Source organism: Pithys albifrons, chromosome 2, assembly GCF_047495875.1.
Source record: "Pithys albifrons albifrons isolate INPA30051 chromosome 2, PitAlb_v1, whole genome shotgun sequence".
Classification (NCBI taxonomy): domain Eukaryota; kingdom Metazoa; phylum Chordata; class Aves; order Passeriformes; family Thamnophilidae; genus Pithys; species Pithys albifrons.
The window spans coordinates 830,328-844,695 of NC_092459.1; the positions used below are offsets into that span (position 1 = coordinate 830,328).

General features: G+C 44.2%; 1 protein-coding gene across 13 annotated transcripts in view; it reads left to right on the forward strand.

Annotated features, from left to right (window-relative positions):
* PKHD1 (PKHD1 ciliary IPT domain containing fibrocystin/polyductin) overlaps positions 1-14,368 on the forward strand; it is a 274,518-nt gene that overhangs the window by 60,672 nt on the left and 199,478 nt on the right. For all 13 annotated transcript variants that reach the window (XR_011697094.1, XM_071548173.1, XM_071548172.1 and 10 more), the window contains exon 35: positions 3,308-3,458. Coding sequence is in view for 12 of the 13 variants with exons in the window: in XM_071548173.1 (XP_071404274.1) it covers positions 3,308-3,458 (151 nt within the window). In the remaining variant the exon portion in view is untranslated. The remainder of the gene's footprint in view (positions 1-3,307; positions 3,459-14,368) is intronic.

Below are 14,368 nucleotides of genomic sequence, written 5' to 3' on the forward strand. Positions count from 1 at the left end.
AAAAGATTAGGCAATATGAAAAGCAGAAGCCTTTTTTTCCTCTACTTTTTTCCTTTCCTTTTTCTTCTTTCCCCCCATCCCCTTCCTCTCTCCAAACCGTTTCATGAGTATAAAGTCATAGAGTAAATTCAGCAGGCATTGCAATATTTACTCAGCAAGGCTGCTCAGGCCCTTACTTAAGGGTCAGGCTTTGCAAATCCTAGGCCAAGTTGTCCTGGAGTATAGCTTGGAACTGTTGGCTTTGGTGGAGCAGTGGGGATTTATACCTGCAGAGCATTTACTTCTAGGAGTAAGAGGGATGTCTGAATTAAGGAATAAACAGATGAGTCATAGAATAGTTTGTATTGGAATGAGTCTTAAAACTCATTTAGTTCCAACCCCCTGCCACGGACAGGGTCATCTTCCACTATCCCAGGTTATTCCAAGCCCCATCCAACCTAACCTTAAACACTCCCAGGGATGGGGCAGCCACAGCTTCTCTGAGCAACCTGTGCCAGGGCCTGCCCACCCTCACAGTCAAAAATTTCTTCCTAATATCTAACCTAAATCTCTCCTTCTTCAGCTTAAGGCCATTCCCCATTGTCCTATCACTCCATGCCCTTGTGGAAAGTCCCTCTATAGCCTTTTTGTAAGGCATCTTTAGGAACTGGAACAAGATGAACAAAAGTTATTAATAAACAGAGAATTAGAATAGCCCTGCAAAGCACTGCCCATGATTTACTGCACATGCTGAACCCACTGCTGGCTGCTGCACCTTGCCACAGTCCAGGTATTTCAGTGGAATTGCAGAGATTTGCTCCCCGTCCTTTTTATTTCTCACATCAGAACTGGTGCTGTGAGTCACCAGAGGGAGTTCTGGATACCTTGTATTTCTGGGGGAAAAAAATCCCCTGTCTCTTACTGTACAAAGACAGCAAGACACAAATTGCAAAATTTTTTAAACTTTTAGAAGATTAAAAATGAAATTAATTTTTTATATGTATGTGTGTGTGTATATATATATATATATATACACATACAGATATATATATATATCTAATGTTTTCATAGTTACAGCACCTGCCAGTCAGTCATTTCTTTCTCCTTCTTTGTTTGGGTTTTTTTTTTGTTGTGTTGTTGTTGTTGTTTGTTTGTTTTTAAATTTCCCTTAAGTTTCACGAGGTCTGGACATTTCAAGAAAATATTTGTCAGTTTTCAGAAAATCATTGTTAGGAAGAAATTATTTTTCCTGTTGTGGAAAAGGAAGGCAGAATTCTGTCCTGATCAGTACAACTGGCAAAGGGCCCAAAGCCACATGGTGTGCTGGTAACATCCTGTAACATCCCAGGAGATGGGCAGGACAGATTTGTTGGTGGAGACAAGAGTAGGGAGTCCTAGAAGGGAAAAGAAACCTATGAAATTGAACTAATTTCAGAAAAAAACTCCTGAAATTTAACTAGTTTTGGAAAAAAAAAAACAAACAAACTGAAATGTAACAAATTTCATCAGTTCTGTTGCTCCCAGAGGGACTTGATTCAGAACAAGAAGCTCCAGGAGCCTCATCCTGTCTGGCTGAACTTCCTCTGCTCTGCAACCCCAAAGCAAGGAACCAACAAACTTGAGAGCTACAGGACAACCCCATATGTGTTTCTTTTTTGCTCCCTGTTCCCTCAGTGTCAAAATTGTGCTGAGCTTTTTCATTGATAAAAAAATGCATCTGCAATGATGTAATAGTAGTAACAATAATTAATAATAACAACAATAACAATAATAATCCCATTATTACTTTTATTCTTCTTTGCTTGGTTTGGCTGCCACTGCATCATGAAGTCCATTTACTGACTGTTTGCTCCTTGTTTTCACCCTGTTTTTTAGTCTAATTTTATTGTGAATGTGCCAGAGACAGGGTACATTATTCCTTCAGGTGTTCTTATCAGGGAAAAGCAAATACATCAACTTTTTCTTACCTACTATTTTCCCATTCTTTCAACTTCTTCAACCACTTTCTTATTGTCATTAACTTTCCTATCCATTGTGCTCATGTTTGTCTTTTGATTAGAAGTTCAAACTTGGGTTCATGAGCAGTTTTCCAGAGTACTAATAGTTTTTTTTTTTCTGGTGATCTCTTTCTAAACTGGTTCTTGCTAAAGGGAAAAAGGAGAAAAGTTTGTTTTCAAATGAGTTTCCTGATTTGAGAAATCTGGGAAGAAATAGAAAAGCTTAAACCATCCAAATTAACCCATTTCAACATTTCTGAAATATTTTTCCACATTTCAGGTCCGAAAAATGTTTGATTTCAAAATATTAATGAAATTTGTAGCTAAGTGTTAAAAAATGAAAATGTTCCAACCAGAGAATTATTATCCTGTATTATCCTGTCCTGAGCCAAAGCCTGTAGAAGTAGGTTTGGAAGTCTTCCCCTCATTTTGCATTATAGAATCATTAAGGTTGGAAAAGACCTCTAAGATCATCAAGTCCAACCATTACCCCAGCACCACCATGCTCCCTAAAACCATATGTTGAATCCTACAGCTCCCCATGCTGAAACCCTGCCAAAATCAGCAACTTGCAGCAGCAAAACTAAGGAAAAAATGTTTGTTCCCCATCCCCACCACCTTTTCCCATTGCTTTTTCCCCCTGTGCAGGGGGAGGCTTTAGAGCAAATGTCTGTTGGTACCACTTGCACATATATCGAATCTGCTTAGTCTGGGCTGTTAAGTAAGTTTAATTAATTTCCTAAGTTAATGTTCCAGTGTTAGCAACAAAGCATCACTGCAATCAGCTGGGTAGCAGGAATTGGAACCCCTAAATGAGCTCATTTTTTCACAGTTGGAATTAGGGACCAGTTAGCCAGTTGTGTGGTTTTTCCAATTTCTCCACTTGCCCTGGGGGAGTTGCAAGTTATTCATTCCCCTTTGCTAAGTGTGAGTAAGATGGGGAGGGGGGAGACACCAGCAAACCCTACTCCATGTAGGAGTCCATCTTTGATCCTAACACTGCTGATTCCCTCGTGTTGTCTGCACTTCTCTGCCTGCCTCGGTCCTTGAAAGGCATTTGCTCCTATTTGTAATAGTTTGGGGAAGCAGAAAAGCATCACTGAGAGATATTTACTGCATGTGTTTTCATCCTGAGTGTGTGCAGATAAAGGGGGGAAAAAAACAAATAAACAATAAAAGAATGGAAACAAAATTACAGAAATTTGCAAAGTTTGACAAATGGTGGCCAGGAGTTGCCACAAGCTAATGGCTTGCAATGATTAATAAGAGTAAAAATAATTGCATTTCATTAAGATTGATGACACCCCATTTAACCTCCCTTCTCGTTTCAGCCCTAAAGTGGAAAGAGATGAAGTTCTCATCTATAATAGCTCCTGTAACATTACCATGGAAACTGAGGCAGAGATGGAGTGTGAGAGAGCTAATCAGCCAATTACTGCCAAGATTACTGAGATATGGAAAAACTGGGGCCAGAACACTCAGGTATAATCAAATCTTTTTTACAGACTGATTCAAACAGCTTAAAATTAAATTTGTAATATTGTGTACATTTAAAGGGGGGCAAGAAAAAAAACAATTTAGGCTGAGCAGCAGCAATATATAATATTAAATGCTTTCCAACTTTGAATAGCAGTTCTAATGCAGCCCAGCTGGATTAATGGTTAACTATGGTTAATCATGTATTTTACGAGACTTAAATGAGCTATACCTTATTTTCTGGGCAATGTATATCTTTTTTAACACTCTCCTCTTTTTTATATATGAATTCAATCCTGCTCTAAAAGTGCTATTTTCTGTTGAGCAAATATCTTAGCCATGAGGTGCAGACTTTCAGCTCTCTCTCAGAGACTTGGCAATCAGCATTTGTGCAGCTCTGGTTGTATTTGGGGTTTGCTTCTTTGCAGTAGCTGAGGGAAAATGGGACAGTCTTCTCAGTGCAGTCTGTGGGTGTAGCAAGAAAAAAGACAATATGCAAAGAGCTGATGACAAAAACCTGTCACTCTAAACCACCATCACTGTAAGGCTCTATGCTGAAAAATGTTCATTGCAAACCTAAAATGTGGTTTTAGAGCCCTCATGGTTTTGCAGAGGCTCTGGGATGTTGAACTGAATACTGGGTTGTGCCACCTGTAAGAAGAAATTCAGAGGGGCTGGATATTTAGTGAACATATTTTGTCACCATCCTTTCCTAAATGAGCAGCTCCTGAGAAGTGGTGGAACCTTACCATGTACAGTGTGAGGGGACATAGTTGCACACCTGATTTATGCTAGAAAATAACTGCTGGTTTTTAGCTATTAAATTATCATACAGTCTTTTTAATACAGTTGAAACTTAGGAAACTGAAGTTTAGAGCATCAGTGTTTACACCACCATGGAAATTTTCAACTCTATCTGCAATATTTCCTGTATTTAAGGAATTTGAAATTACTCCACCACCCCAAAAGTATCTGCAGTGTCATGGCAGAGTAATTTTGAGATTCTGTATCTGATTATTCTCTTTCTGACCTATTCTATATGTCAGAGTCTCTGAATACTTGCCCTGCAAATCTACCTTAGATGAAAGTTACTATTGTAGCTGAGTATCCTAAAATAAAATTGTCTTCCTTCGTTCTGTTGAGCCTGTCCTTGGCCTCTGAAGGAATGTCACTGGTAGCCTGTTACTTATTAGTCTTTGTTTTCTCATCAGTCTTGCTAATTATTGTGCCAGAAAGGAGAAAAAAAGCAAACAACAACCTCCCAAAAATTTACTGGTTTAGAATTGCAGAAGGCCAGCGGAGGGAAGTGTCCAGACATTTCCTTAAATGAATCCTATTTTCCTTCCCAGATGGGATAAGAGCATCTCTGCAGCTCCAAAGCCTGGGCTGGAGCATTGGAGGGGCATTACCTGCTGCTGGCTGTGATCTGAGCAACTCATCTGTGCCACAGGTCCTGTAGTCTCAGCACCGAGGTGATCACAAGGTGCCTTTTGACTCAGAGAGGAACAAGAATAGGAAGAAGTAGTGAGATTTGTCCCTACTATGGTTTCTCTGCTCAGAGTAGGGAAAATCAAGGAAGTCCTAAGTGTCCTGAATGAACAAATTCATTCAGAGCAGGAAGAAAACAGCAGCACTTTAGATCTGGGATTTGCTACTGCTTAATTAACCCAGCGGGCATTTGGAATCATTTTATCCCTCTTCTCACCCTCTTGGGTGAGCAGAGGTGGATGGGTGGGGAGTTCAGATAAATGGTTTCAATTTTGGTCCCTCTCTAGCTGACAGCATCCTGTTAAGATTTACGACCTGGTGCAGCGTGTGCATGCTTCACTGTAGAGGTTTAAATCATGTCATGGGAACTGGCCTTACCTTTCCAGTGGAAAAAATGGTCCCCAGGTTCAGCACTAAGCAGGGAAATGCATTAATAGCACCACGTGCCTTAGGATAATGGTGCTATTAGCAGGCAGCACAACTCTGTGTACAAGTAATGGGGCTGCATCTCTTTATAATAACATCTGGCACTTCTATTGCACGTTCATGCAAGGATCTCAAAGCATTCCATAAAAAATGGGCATGATCCGTGGCTGTTCCCAGCACAGCTGCACTGCTCAGTGGTTTATTTTCTGCTTTCTCCTCTGCCAGCTGAAGAATGCCCAGGCAGGCTGAGAATTCAGTCCAGCTGGGCTTTGTGGGAGGCTTGTGGCAGGGATGGTTGGATGAGGTCACTCGATCTGTTCAGCCTGGGGAAGAGGCGACTGAGGGCAGAGCTCATGGCAGGAGGAACTTTCCCATGAGGGGAAGAGGAGGAGCAGGAACTGATCTTTGCTCTGTGGGGACCAGGGACAGGACCAAAGGGAATGGCCTGAAGTTGTGTCAGGGGAGTTTTAGGCTGAATATTAGAAACAGGTTCTTCCCCTAGGGGGTGTTCGGGCACTGAACAGGCTCCCCAGGGCAGTGGGCACAGCCCCAAGGCTGACAGAGCTCAAGGAGTGTTTGAATGATACTCTCAGACACATGGTGTGACTCCTGGGGCTGGTCCTGTGCAGGGCCAGGAGTTGGAATCAGTGATCCTTATGGATCCCTTCCAACTCAGCATATTCTGTGATTCTGTGCTAATTTAGCCCCAGGATGGCACTGTAAGTAAAAAGAGGTAATGTGAAAAGGATGACAGAGGCTTACGCTGTCAAGAACCTGGAATGAATGAGCATTGGGAAGGAGAGAGAACAGCCATGGTTCAGAGAAGTAAATAAATAAATAAATGAACTGTGAAAAGTTTGTTCTGGGTACTTGAGTTGAAAGGATACAAGTTGTCATGATACCAAGGCTGCCCGTGTTGAAGTAGCATTTGGACGATGCTTTCAGGGCTGTGGTGCAATTCTTGGAGTTGGATTATTCAGAGCCAGGAATTGAACTCAATTATCCTTGTGAGTCCCTTCCTACTTACGATATTCTATGATTTTACAATACAAGTTTTATTGTAAAGCAATTTTTTCATCAGTTTTATTAAATGCCCAATAGGACCTGTTTATAGATTTCAAAATAATAAGGAAGGTTATGATTCATGGGCTTTGGTGGGTTGAAAATGAGGCCAGTGTAGACTGTGGATGTGACAAGGTTTGGCAGCAGTCTCCTAGGGGGAGAATGCCCAGGCAGAAGCTCTGGAGGTGTTGGGAAGGAGCATGGTGGGTGTGAGGGAGGATGAGTAAGATGGTGACCTCTTCCAGGTTTGTGTTTCTGTGATGCTTTCAGCAGCCCTGTTACCAATAGCTCATGTTCAGCATTAAAGAGCTTTGTACTTTGAACTTCTTTTATTATCTTAGATAGACAGAAGCTCCAAGTATTAGAGGATTGTTGTACCTGGATACAAACTCTTCATAGGTGCATCTTTCCCCATTTCCTTAATTCCCCTTTCCCACAGATAAATGCATATAAAGGTCTGTTTTAATGACAATTAATGGCTTAGCTCTAGGTACCCTAATTTTTTGATAATCTGCATGAGATCTGCCTAATTCTGCAGGAAAGACAGATCTTTCACCTCTGAGTTCAGCATAACTTTGCTTGGAAATTGGACTTGTAGCTGTCAGCAAAGATTAGAAGATTATTTGTTGAAAATGCTGGCTGTCCTCTTCATGTTGCTCCCTTGTGTCAGGCATTTAAATTTGCTGTATAGGTCAAATCCCTTCAAAAAAATTTGGGCAGAATCCTCAGGAAAACAGCTCCATTTTACGGCAGGTGCCACAAAATCCATCACTCGAGTTGTTCTTGATGAATCGTAGAATTGCTGAGGTGGGAGAAGACCTCCAAAAACATCAGATCCATTGCTACAGTTTGAACAGGACTCAGCTCTGAATCTGGAGGACACCCAGAATTTCAGAGAGTTTCAAGTTATTGTTTGGAGATCTGTGAGTTTCATGACAGACTTAATGAAATCTGAGCTCAAGCTGGACATTTCTTGGAGTCTGGCCTGTGTCCCACTATCCCCCCGAGAACAGTTTTTATGATTTTCTTCAGAAACCGATTTAAACTTTTGTCTCACTTGGTGTTTGAAGTATTCTGTCCTGTATGACTTAATTAGGTCACATGAAGTAAGCAGCAGGCCCCTGCCCCACTGTTGCATTCAGCATCATTAGTGTTTGTAACTTGCTCTGTTATTATCTGAGGAAAGTTGCACAATTATTTTTTCTATGGGTATATAATGCAATTTAGCCTACTGAAAAAAGAGGGAGGGGGAAAAAATCCAGCACTGATTGTATATCCCACAGGACTTAATTAGCTCCAGCTTCACGATACACTGGATGATGGGAAGGTATGAATTAAATAATAAAGGGGAAAAGGGAAGTTCTAATGCTCACTCAGTACCTGGCCACTTCCACCTTGGCAGCATAATGAGATGTCAGCACCGTGACAGGGATGAGACATGCAAAACACACCCAGAACACATGTAAAGGATGCTCATGGGAAGGTCTGCCCAGGCTCGGGTGGCTCTGAACCCATTATGCTTAGTGAGCCTTCAGATTATTATTCCAGATCACTGGACCAGACCTAATCATCATGCAAGGGATGCTGTCTGAGCCGTGTTTCCCTGCTCCAGCTCCCCCTCCTCCTCTGGCCCAGATGGGTGATATAATGTTCAGTGGAGGGCAGATGCCACGGATATTAAGTCGGTCGTAGGGAAGCTGCACTGGTATCCTGGTGAATTCTCTACAACCCAACCCCTGAGGGGTCCCTATTAAGGAATAGGAGGCCAATAAAAATAACTTGCTAGATAAAAATGCCATCCTGGATTATGGCTCTGCCTGGGTGTGCTGTGCTGCCTTGAGTTTGTTTTTAAACAGGGAGTTAAGGGAAGGTCTTGGATTTTAGGAGTAATTCAGAGTTTTGGGAATCTCTGAATTGTCAGATTGGTGGTTGATATTGGGGTAAATGCTTTGTTCAATTCTCATAAAAGGAAAAAAGGAAAAAAACCCACAAAGGCTGTGTCTTAGATATGTACAATCACCAAAGACTTCCTTGCTGTACAACTTCCACTTAAAGTAACCAGGACTACCTCTCTAAATCCCTTGGATTCCTCTGCAGATCTTAGAATCACACCTTTCCTTCTTTTCTTGCTCTCCCCCCCCTCCCCTACTTACCATCTGTCTGGGTGCTATAGTATTTGGAGGGGAAGAAAGAAATGAAATAGTTTCAAACATTGGAGATATTTGGTACTTTACAAAGGTGGCAAATCTTGGGCAGCTTTTGGGGCAGAACATGAAAGGCTCTCTGGAAGCCCAGAGCACTCTGGGCATAAGTGACTGTTACTTTATTATTCACAGCTGGACTAATGTCAAACCATAGAATGGTTTGGGTTCCAAGAGACCTTAAATGTCGTCTTGTTCCAACCTCCTGCCATGTGCAGGGACACCTTCCTCTAGACCAGGTTGATTAGGGCCCCATCCAGCCTGGCCTTGAACACTTCCAGGGATGGGGCATGGATGAAACCTGCTGCCTGTGAAGATGGAGTCACCCTGGTCTGAATGGAAGCCTGTGAATGAGTCCTGGCATCCTGGGCTAGTAGGAGTGAGGTCTGTGCTTCCTCCCCCTTGGTGGAAGAGAAGAAGCAGTTCCATTTGTCCTACATTCTCATGTTGTGGACATGGATGCTAGAGGGTGCTTCAAGAGTGACCTTTCCTTTTCACCTTCCTGGTCTTGGAGCAGAAAAACTTACAGGGGAAGGGACAGAACAGGTTCCAGCTTGATTGGAGGGGATTAATAAAACAGCTGCCCTCTTCTACACTTCAGGGACAACTATAATACAACATGATATTTCATTCCTGTGTATCCCTTTAGAGAGTGTAAAATGCCAGAATCCTTTATCTGGCCATAGGGATCACATCCTGCTTAGCCTCAGGAATAGTATTGTTGCAGTTATTAGTGAATGTCCTGAAAGAACCTGACTTTGTGGTGTCTTGGGCTGTGACTAGAGCTCCTGGATCCTTTAGACAAAAGTAGCCATGTCACACAGGATGGGACATCAGGATTAGGACTAGATGAAACTCTTCTATAATATTTTATGTGTGTTCTCATAAATGTACACTTTTAACAGCCCAGCAAGCCCATCCTTACATCTTCAAGTTCCCCATTTTCTTAGGCTGATATCTTGGTCATAGTGTTATTCTCAGAAGGAGGTGGGGAATGCAATGAAACCCACCAGGCATCACAGAAAGGAAGTAGAGGAGTCCATAAAAAAAGTAATAAAAATAAACCCACTAAGGCAGTGTTGGGGTGCAGATGCTATCGGAGCACAGAGGAACCATTGCAAGTTGTTAAGATGGAGAGAACCAAGATGGCCTCCCAGTAACCACAGGCAATGTGAGGAGATAAATGGTTGACCCGAGCTCGTGTCAGCCTAGGATTGATGCCACTATCAGCCCTAGTGCCTTTGCAATGATTTTTTAAAAAATCTCTGATAGAGTGTGTTATCTAGTTACTGGCACGAGGGCAATGGCCTGGAGGCAGCGAGGAGGAGGGGGGAGGAAGAAGGAGAGGAGGAGAGAGAGAGGAAGAAAAAAGGTCATTCCAGGAGGACAATCTCTGTTGGACTAAATGAGAAAATAAGGGCCTTGCTCTGGAAGGGGGAGGTAAATAAATAAATAATAGAAGAAAGTGGCTGCTAGGTGTGTGAAGAAAGGATAAGCAAAATTGCCTCTCTTCCTTTCTCTGTTTTTAATTTTTTCTTTCTTCCTTCCTTTCTTCTTCTTTCTTTTTTTCTCTTTTTCTTTTAATGGTTTCGGCCTTGGGCTGCAATGGGAAATTCAGGAGATGTGCTTGTGGTGGGGTTTTATTTTCCTTTAACTTTTTCCTTCCTGATTTGAGGTTTAACTCTTTCCTCTCCTGCTGTCAGATTGAAAATGAAGGACTAAACTGTAGTTTTCTTACTTTCTTTCCCCCCATTGTAAACAGCCTCTTGATTGTTGTGGGGTTTTTTTAAATCCCATCATCTTCCTGGTGGCTCTGAGGAGATTGCTTCCTAAACTGTGTGTGACTTTCCAGGAAGCCCTTTTCCTGTCTTCTGCTGCCCTTAGAGGTGCATTGGAAGCTATCCCCAGGATGGGATGCCGCCATCCCCGGGATGGGGTGCCGCCATCCCCGGGATGGGGTGCCGCCATCCCCGGGATGGGATGCCATTATCCCCGGGATGGGATGCCATTATCCCCGGGATGGGATGCCGCTATCCCCAGGATGGGATGCCCCAGGATGGGATGCCGCTATCCCCAGGATGGGATGCCGCTATCCCCAGGATGGGATGCCCCAGGATGGGATGCCGCTATCCCCGGGATGGGATGCCCCAGGATGGGATGCCATTATCCCCGGGATGGGATGCCATTATCCCCGGGATGGGATGCCATTATCCCCGGGATGGGATGCCATTATCCCCGGGATGGGATGCCATTATCCCCGGGATGGGATGCCATTATCCCCAGGATGGGATGCCATTATCCCCAGGATGGGATGCCGCTATCCCCGGGATGGGATGCCATTATCCCCGGGATGGGATGCCATTATCCCCGGGATGGGATGCCATTATCCCCAGGATGGGATGCCGCTATCCCCAGGATGGGATGCCATTATCCCCGGGATGAGATGCCGCTATCCCCAGGATGGGATGCCATTATCCCCGGGATGAGATGCCGCTATCCCCGGGATGGGATGCCATTATCCCCAGGATAGGATGCCCCGGGATGGGATGCCGCTATCCCCGGGATGGGATGCCGCTATCCCCGGGATGGGATGCCATTATCCCCAGGATAGGATGCCCCAGGAGGGGATGCCGCTATCCCCGGGATGGGATGCCGCTATCCCCGGGATGGGATGCCGCTATCCCCGGGATGGGATGCCGCTATCCCCGGGATGGGATGCCGCTATCCCCGGGATGGGATGCCGCTATCCCCGGGATGGGATGCCGCTATCCCCGGGATGGGATGCCATTATCCCCGGGATGGGATGCCGCTATCCCCGGGATGGGATGCCATTATTCCCGGGATGGGATGCCGCTATCCCCGGGATGGGATGCCATTATCCCCGGGATGGGATGCCATTATCCCCGGGATGGGATGCCAGTCTCCTGTAGTCCACAGCATCTCAAAGCCTTTCCACTCACATTTAAACACACTCATGTGAAATCAGAGTTGATCACATGGTGCACCTTAATGAGAGCTGTCTTCCTTCTCCCCCCTCTATTTATTCCTGCTCCCAACTTTGAAGAGAAATGCAAATTCATTTTTGTGAAATGAAAATGTCATTTTGAAGGTGTTCCTCCAGGGAACAGAGAGCAAATCTTTCCCTTCCTGCACAAAGGGAAGGCTTGAATTAAGGTCAGGAAGGAGTGGGGAAGCCTTTCTGAGGGGCTGTAGGCACGTGTTCTCTCCATTTACTCCCAGGCTCTCGCACAGAGACTTGCTGCCACTGCTCTGTTTAATTATGACAGAAACTCTAATTGACTCCTTTGGTGTTAAGGCAGTTTTAGAGGGGGAGGGATTGTCTGTGTTTGAAACCATGGCTCTGGTTCTGTCTGTGGGACTTGGTCTCAAAGAACCATAGAATGGTTTGGGTTGGAAGGGACCTTAAAGATCATCTAGATCCTTCCACTATACCAGGTTGCTCTAAGCCCTGTCCACTCTGGCCTTTTCTCAATTTTGGAGAGGCACTGGGAGTATTTGCTGCCTGGGTCTGTGCTGGCGTGTCCAGCCTTGGGCTCTGGGTGAAGTCAGAGGGAAGACTAAAGCCTTCTCCATCTGCCCATCTCAAATCCAACTGGAAAAGGGCTGAGTAACTTGGCGACACACATAGCCCAGAATTGTTCTGCACTGGAGCATGGCTTAACATATCTGAAGGTGTTGTCCTTCATGTGGTGTGATGTGGGATACAGATGTGGCCTTTGAGACACTTGCACCACTAATGTAGGACTCTACGTTACCTTCCAACCTGTGTCCTCCCCTCAGTCTCAGACAAAGCAACTCTCTGGGCTTGATGCTCCCCACAGGAGTTTTCTGTGTAGCAGAGGCTTTGCCTGACCCCAAAATGCTTCTGAAAGATTTCTGGGGCCCAGCAAAGACTGGGTATGTGGTCACCCTTTATTGAAAGTTGGGAGATTTTACTAGTGTAATCTTGGCCAGAGTGGAACCATTGGAGGGGCCCTTGAGGCCATGGATGGAGATGATGTCTCCCTGCTAGTTAATCCTCAAACATGCTGAGCCTACGTTGCTATGTGTCGGGTGCTGGGTTGGCTCCATGTTCCTGCAAGTCACTCTTAAGTGCTAGTGGTTTATTCACAGATGTTTGTGGAGAAAACCTTTCTGTGTGTACACAGAGCCACCGAGTTCTCAGGGACATTGACTCATTTGGATAAGCACTGGCATAGTATGACCCAGGCCCCCAGGTGGGCTGACTGGCATGAGCCATGGGTTGCAGAGGAGCAGGATCTCCTCTTCCTGCCTCTGCTATGTTTCTGTGAGGTTGTGGGCTAAGCCTGAACCCAGTGAGATGCCTCTGTTTTTTATAGCATTTGATGGGAGGTGGGTGCTGGGTTATGCTCCTTCTATAGGGATGCAGCTCTAAAGTTCTGTATTTGCCACCTGACCTGTCCTCCAGCCATTAAGGAGCATCGGGTGATCCATCCAATCCCCAAGAAATTAGAAGAAACCTTGGATAAAGTGTGTGAGAGGAGGGCACAGGTATGTTTTGATTCCTTAAAAAAAGTGGATAAATCCTGAGACAACAAAAGCCTGAAAAGTTTTGTTTTGTAGTAAACCACTGGTAGTGATGAAAAGATAATTGTCTTCTATCATGACCTCTCCTGTTCAGAGTTTAAAGTAAGGACAAATAGTATTTGTTGTTTCAGGGGTTTTTAAAGTTTGATTTTTTTCCCTGGTTTTGTTACTGTTGCTCACAAGGTTTAGTAGAGACTAAAAATGTGAACTGGATGTACAGGCAGAGGACAAAAACATTGTTGTAGTGTTTCAAGTTTAGAGAGTGTTTATTAATATTTTTTTTTAAATTGCTGTAACAGGAGGGAAAGCCAATTTGTTCAAGCACTGGGCCACAAAGAATCTCCTCCAGGCTTCCTTTTGTCTTTAAGGAAAGGGTTAATTTTATGTGATTGCCAGTAAAAACAAGCTGTTTTCATGATGAGCCAGTAATAGCCGGGTGATAGACTGACTTAACAACTGCCTGCTAAATGCCGGGTACCTTCCCCTGACTGGCAGCTCCCTAAGTGGAAGCCCCTCGTGTCCAATCTGTCCTCGTGAATAGCTGCAGAGCAAAGGATTTCATTAAGGGATCTTAAGGGTACCTCGTAAAAAACAGCGAATAATTACACCCGAGTTGGGAAGGAGTGGAGGGGACCGAGGGCTCTGTGGTCGCCGTGAAGAAAAGCAGACGTGCCAGGGCAGGGGAGCATCAGGTGAAGTGGATGCTGTAAACACTTCCCTGTGAATGCTGCGTCTTCTCAATAGTCAGTTTAGCCCATCCATGGCTTTAACAAAATATTCCCAGTTAACTCCATGGGTGGTGGAGGGCTGGGAGCTGTTAGCTCATGTTCAGTTAAATTTCAAATGTCAGAGCTCGTTAGTGGTGAGTTTAGCCAAAGACAGTTTGTGAGGAGCTGAGTAAATTTGAACTTCCTCAAATAAAATTGAGAAAAGGGATTGTTGTTTTTCTTATTGATTTATTTTCCTGCTTTCACACTCCTCTTAGGGTCTGGGGTTCTGATGAAGGGTCAGGCTCAGCTTCACCCACTTAGGGATTACGCTTCTCCCTCTTTCACATAAATTCTCTGTCATTCTTCAATTCACATTTATTTGCTATTTTTCCTTATGCTTTAACCTGTGTTGGGTGAGTAGAAGATGCAGCTTCTGCTTTCAGTGTTGAAGAAAGCTTTT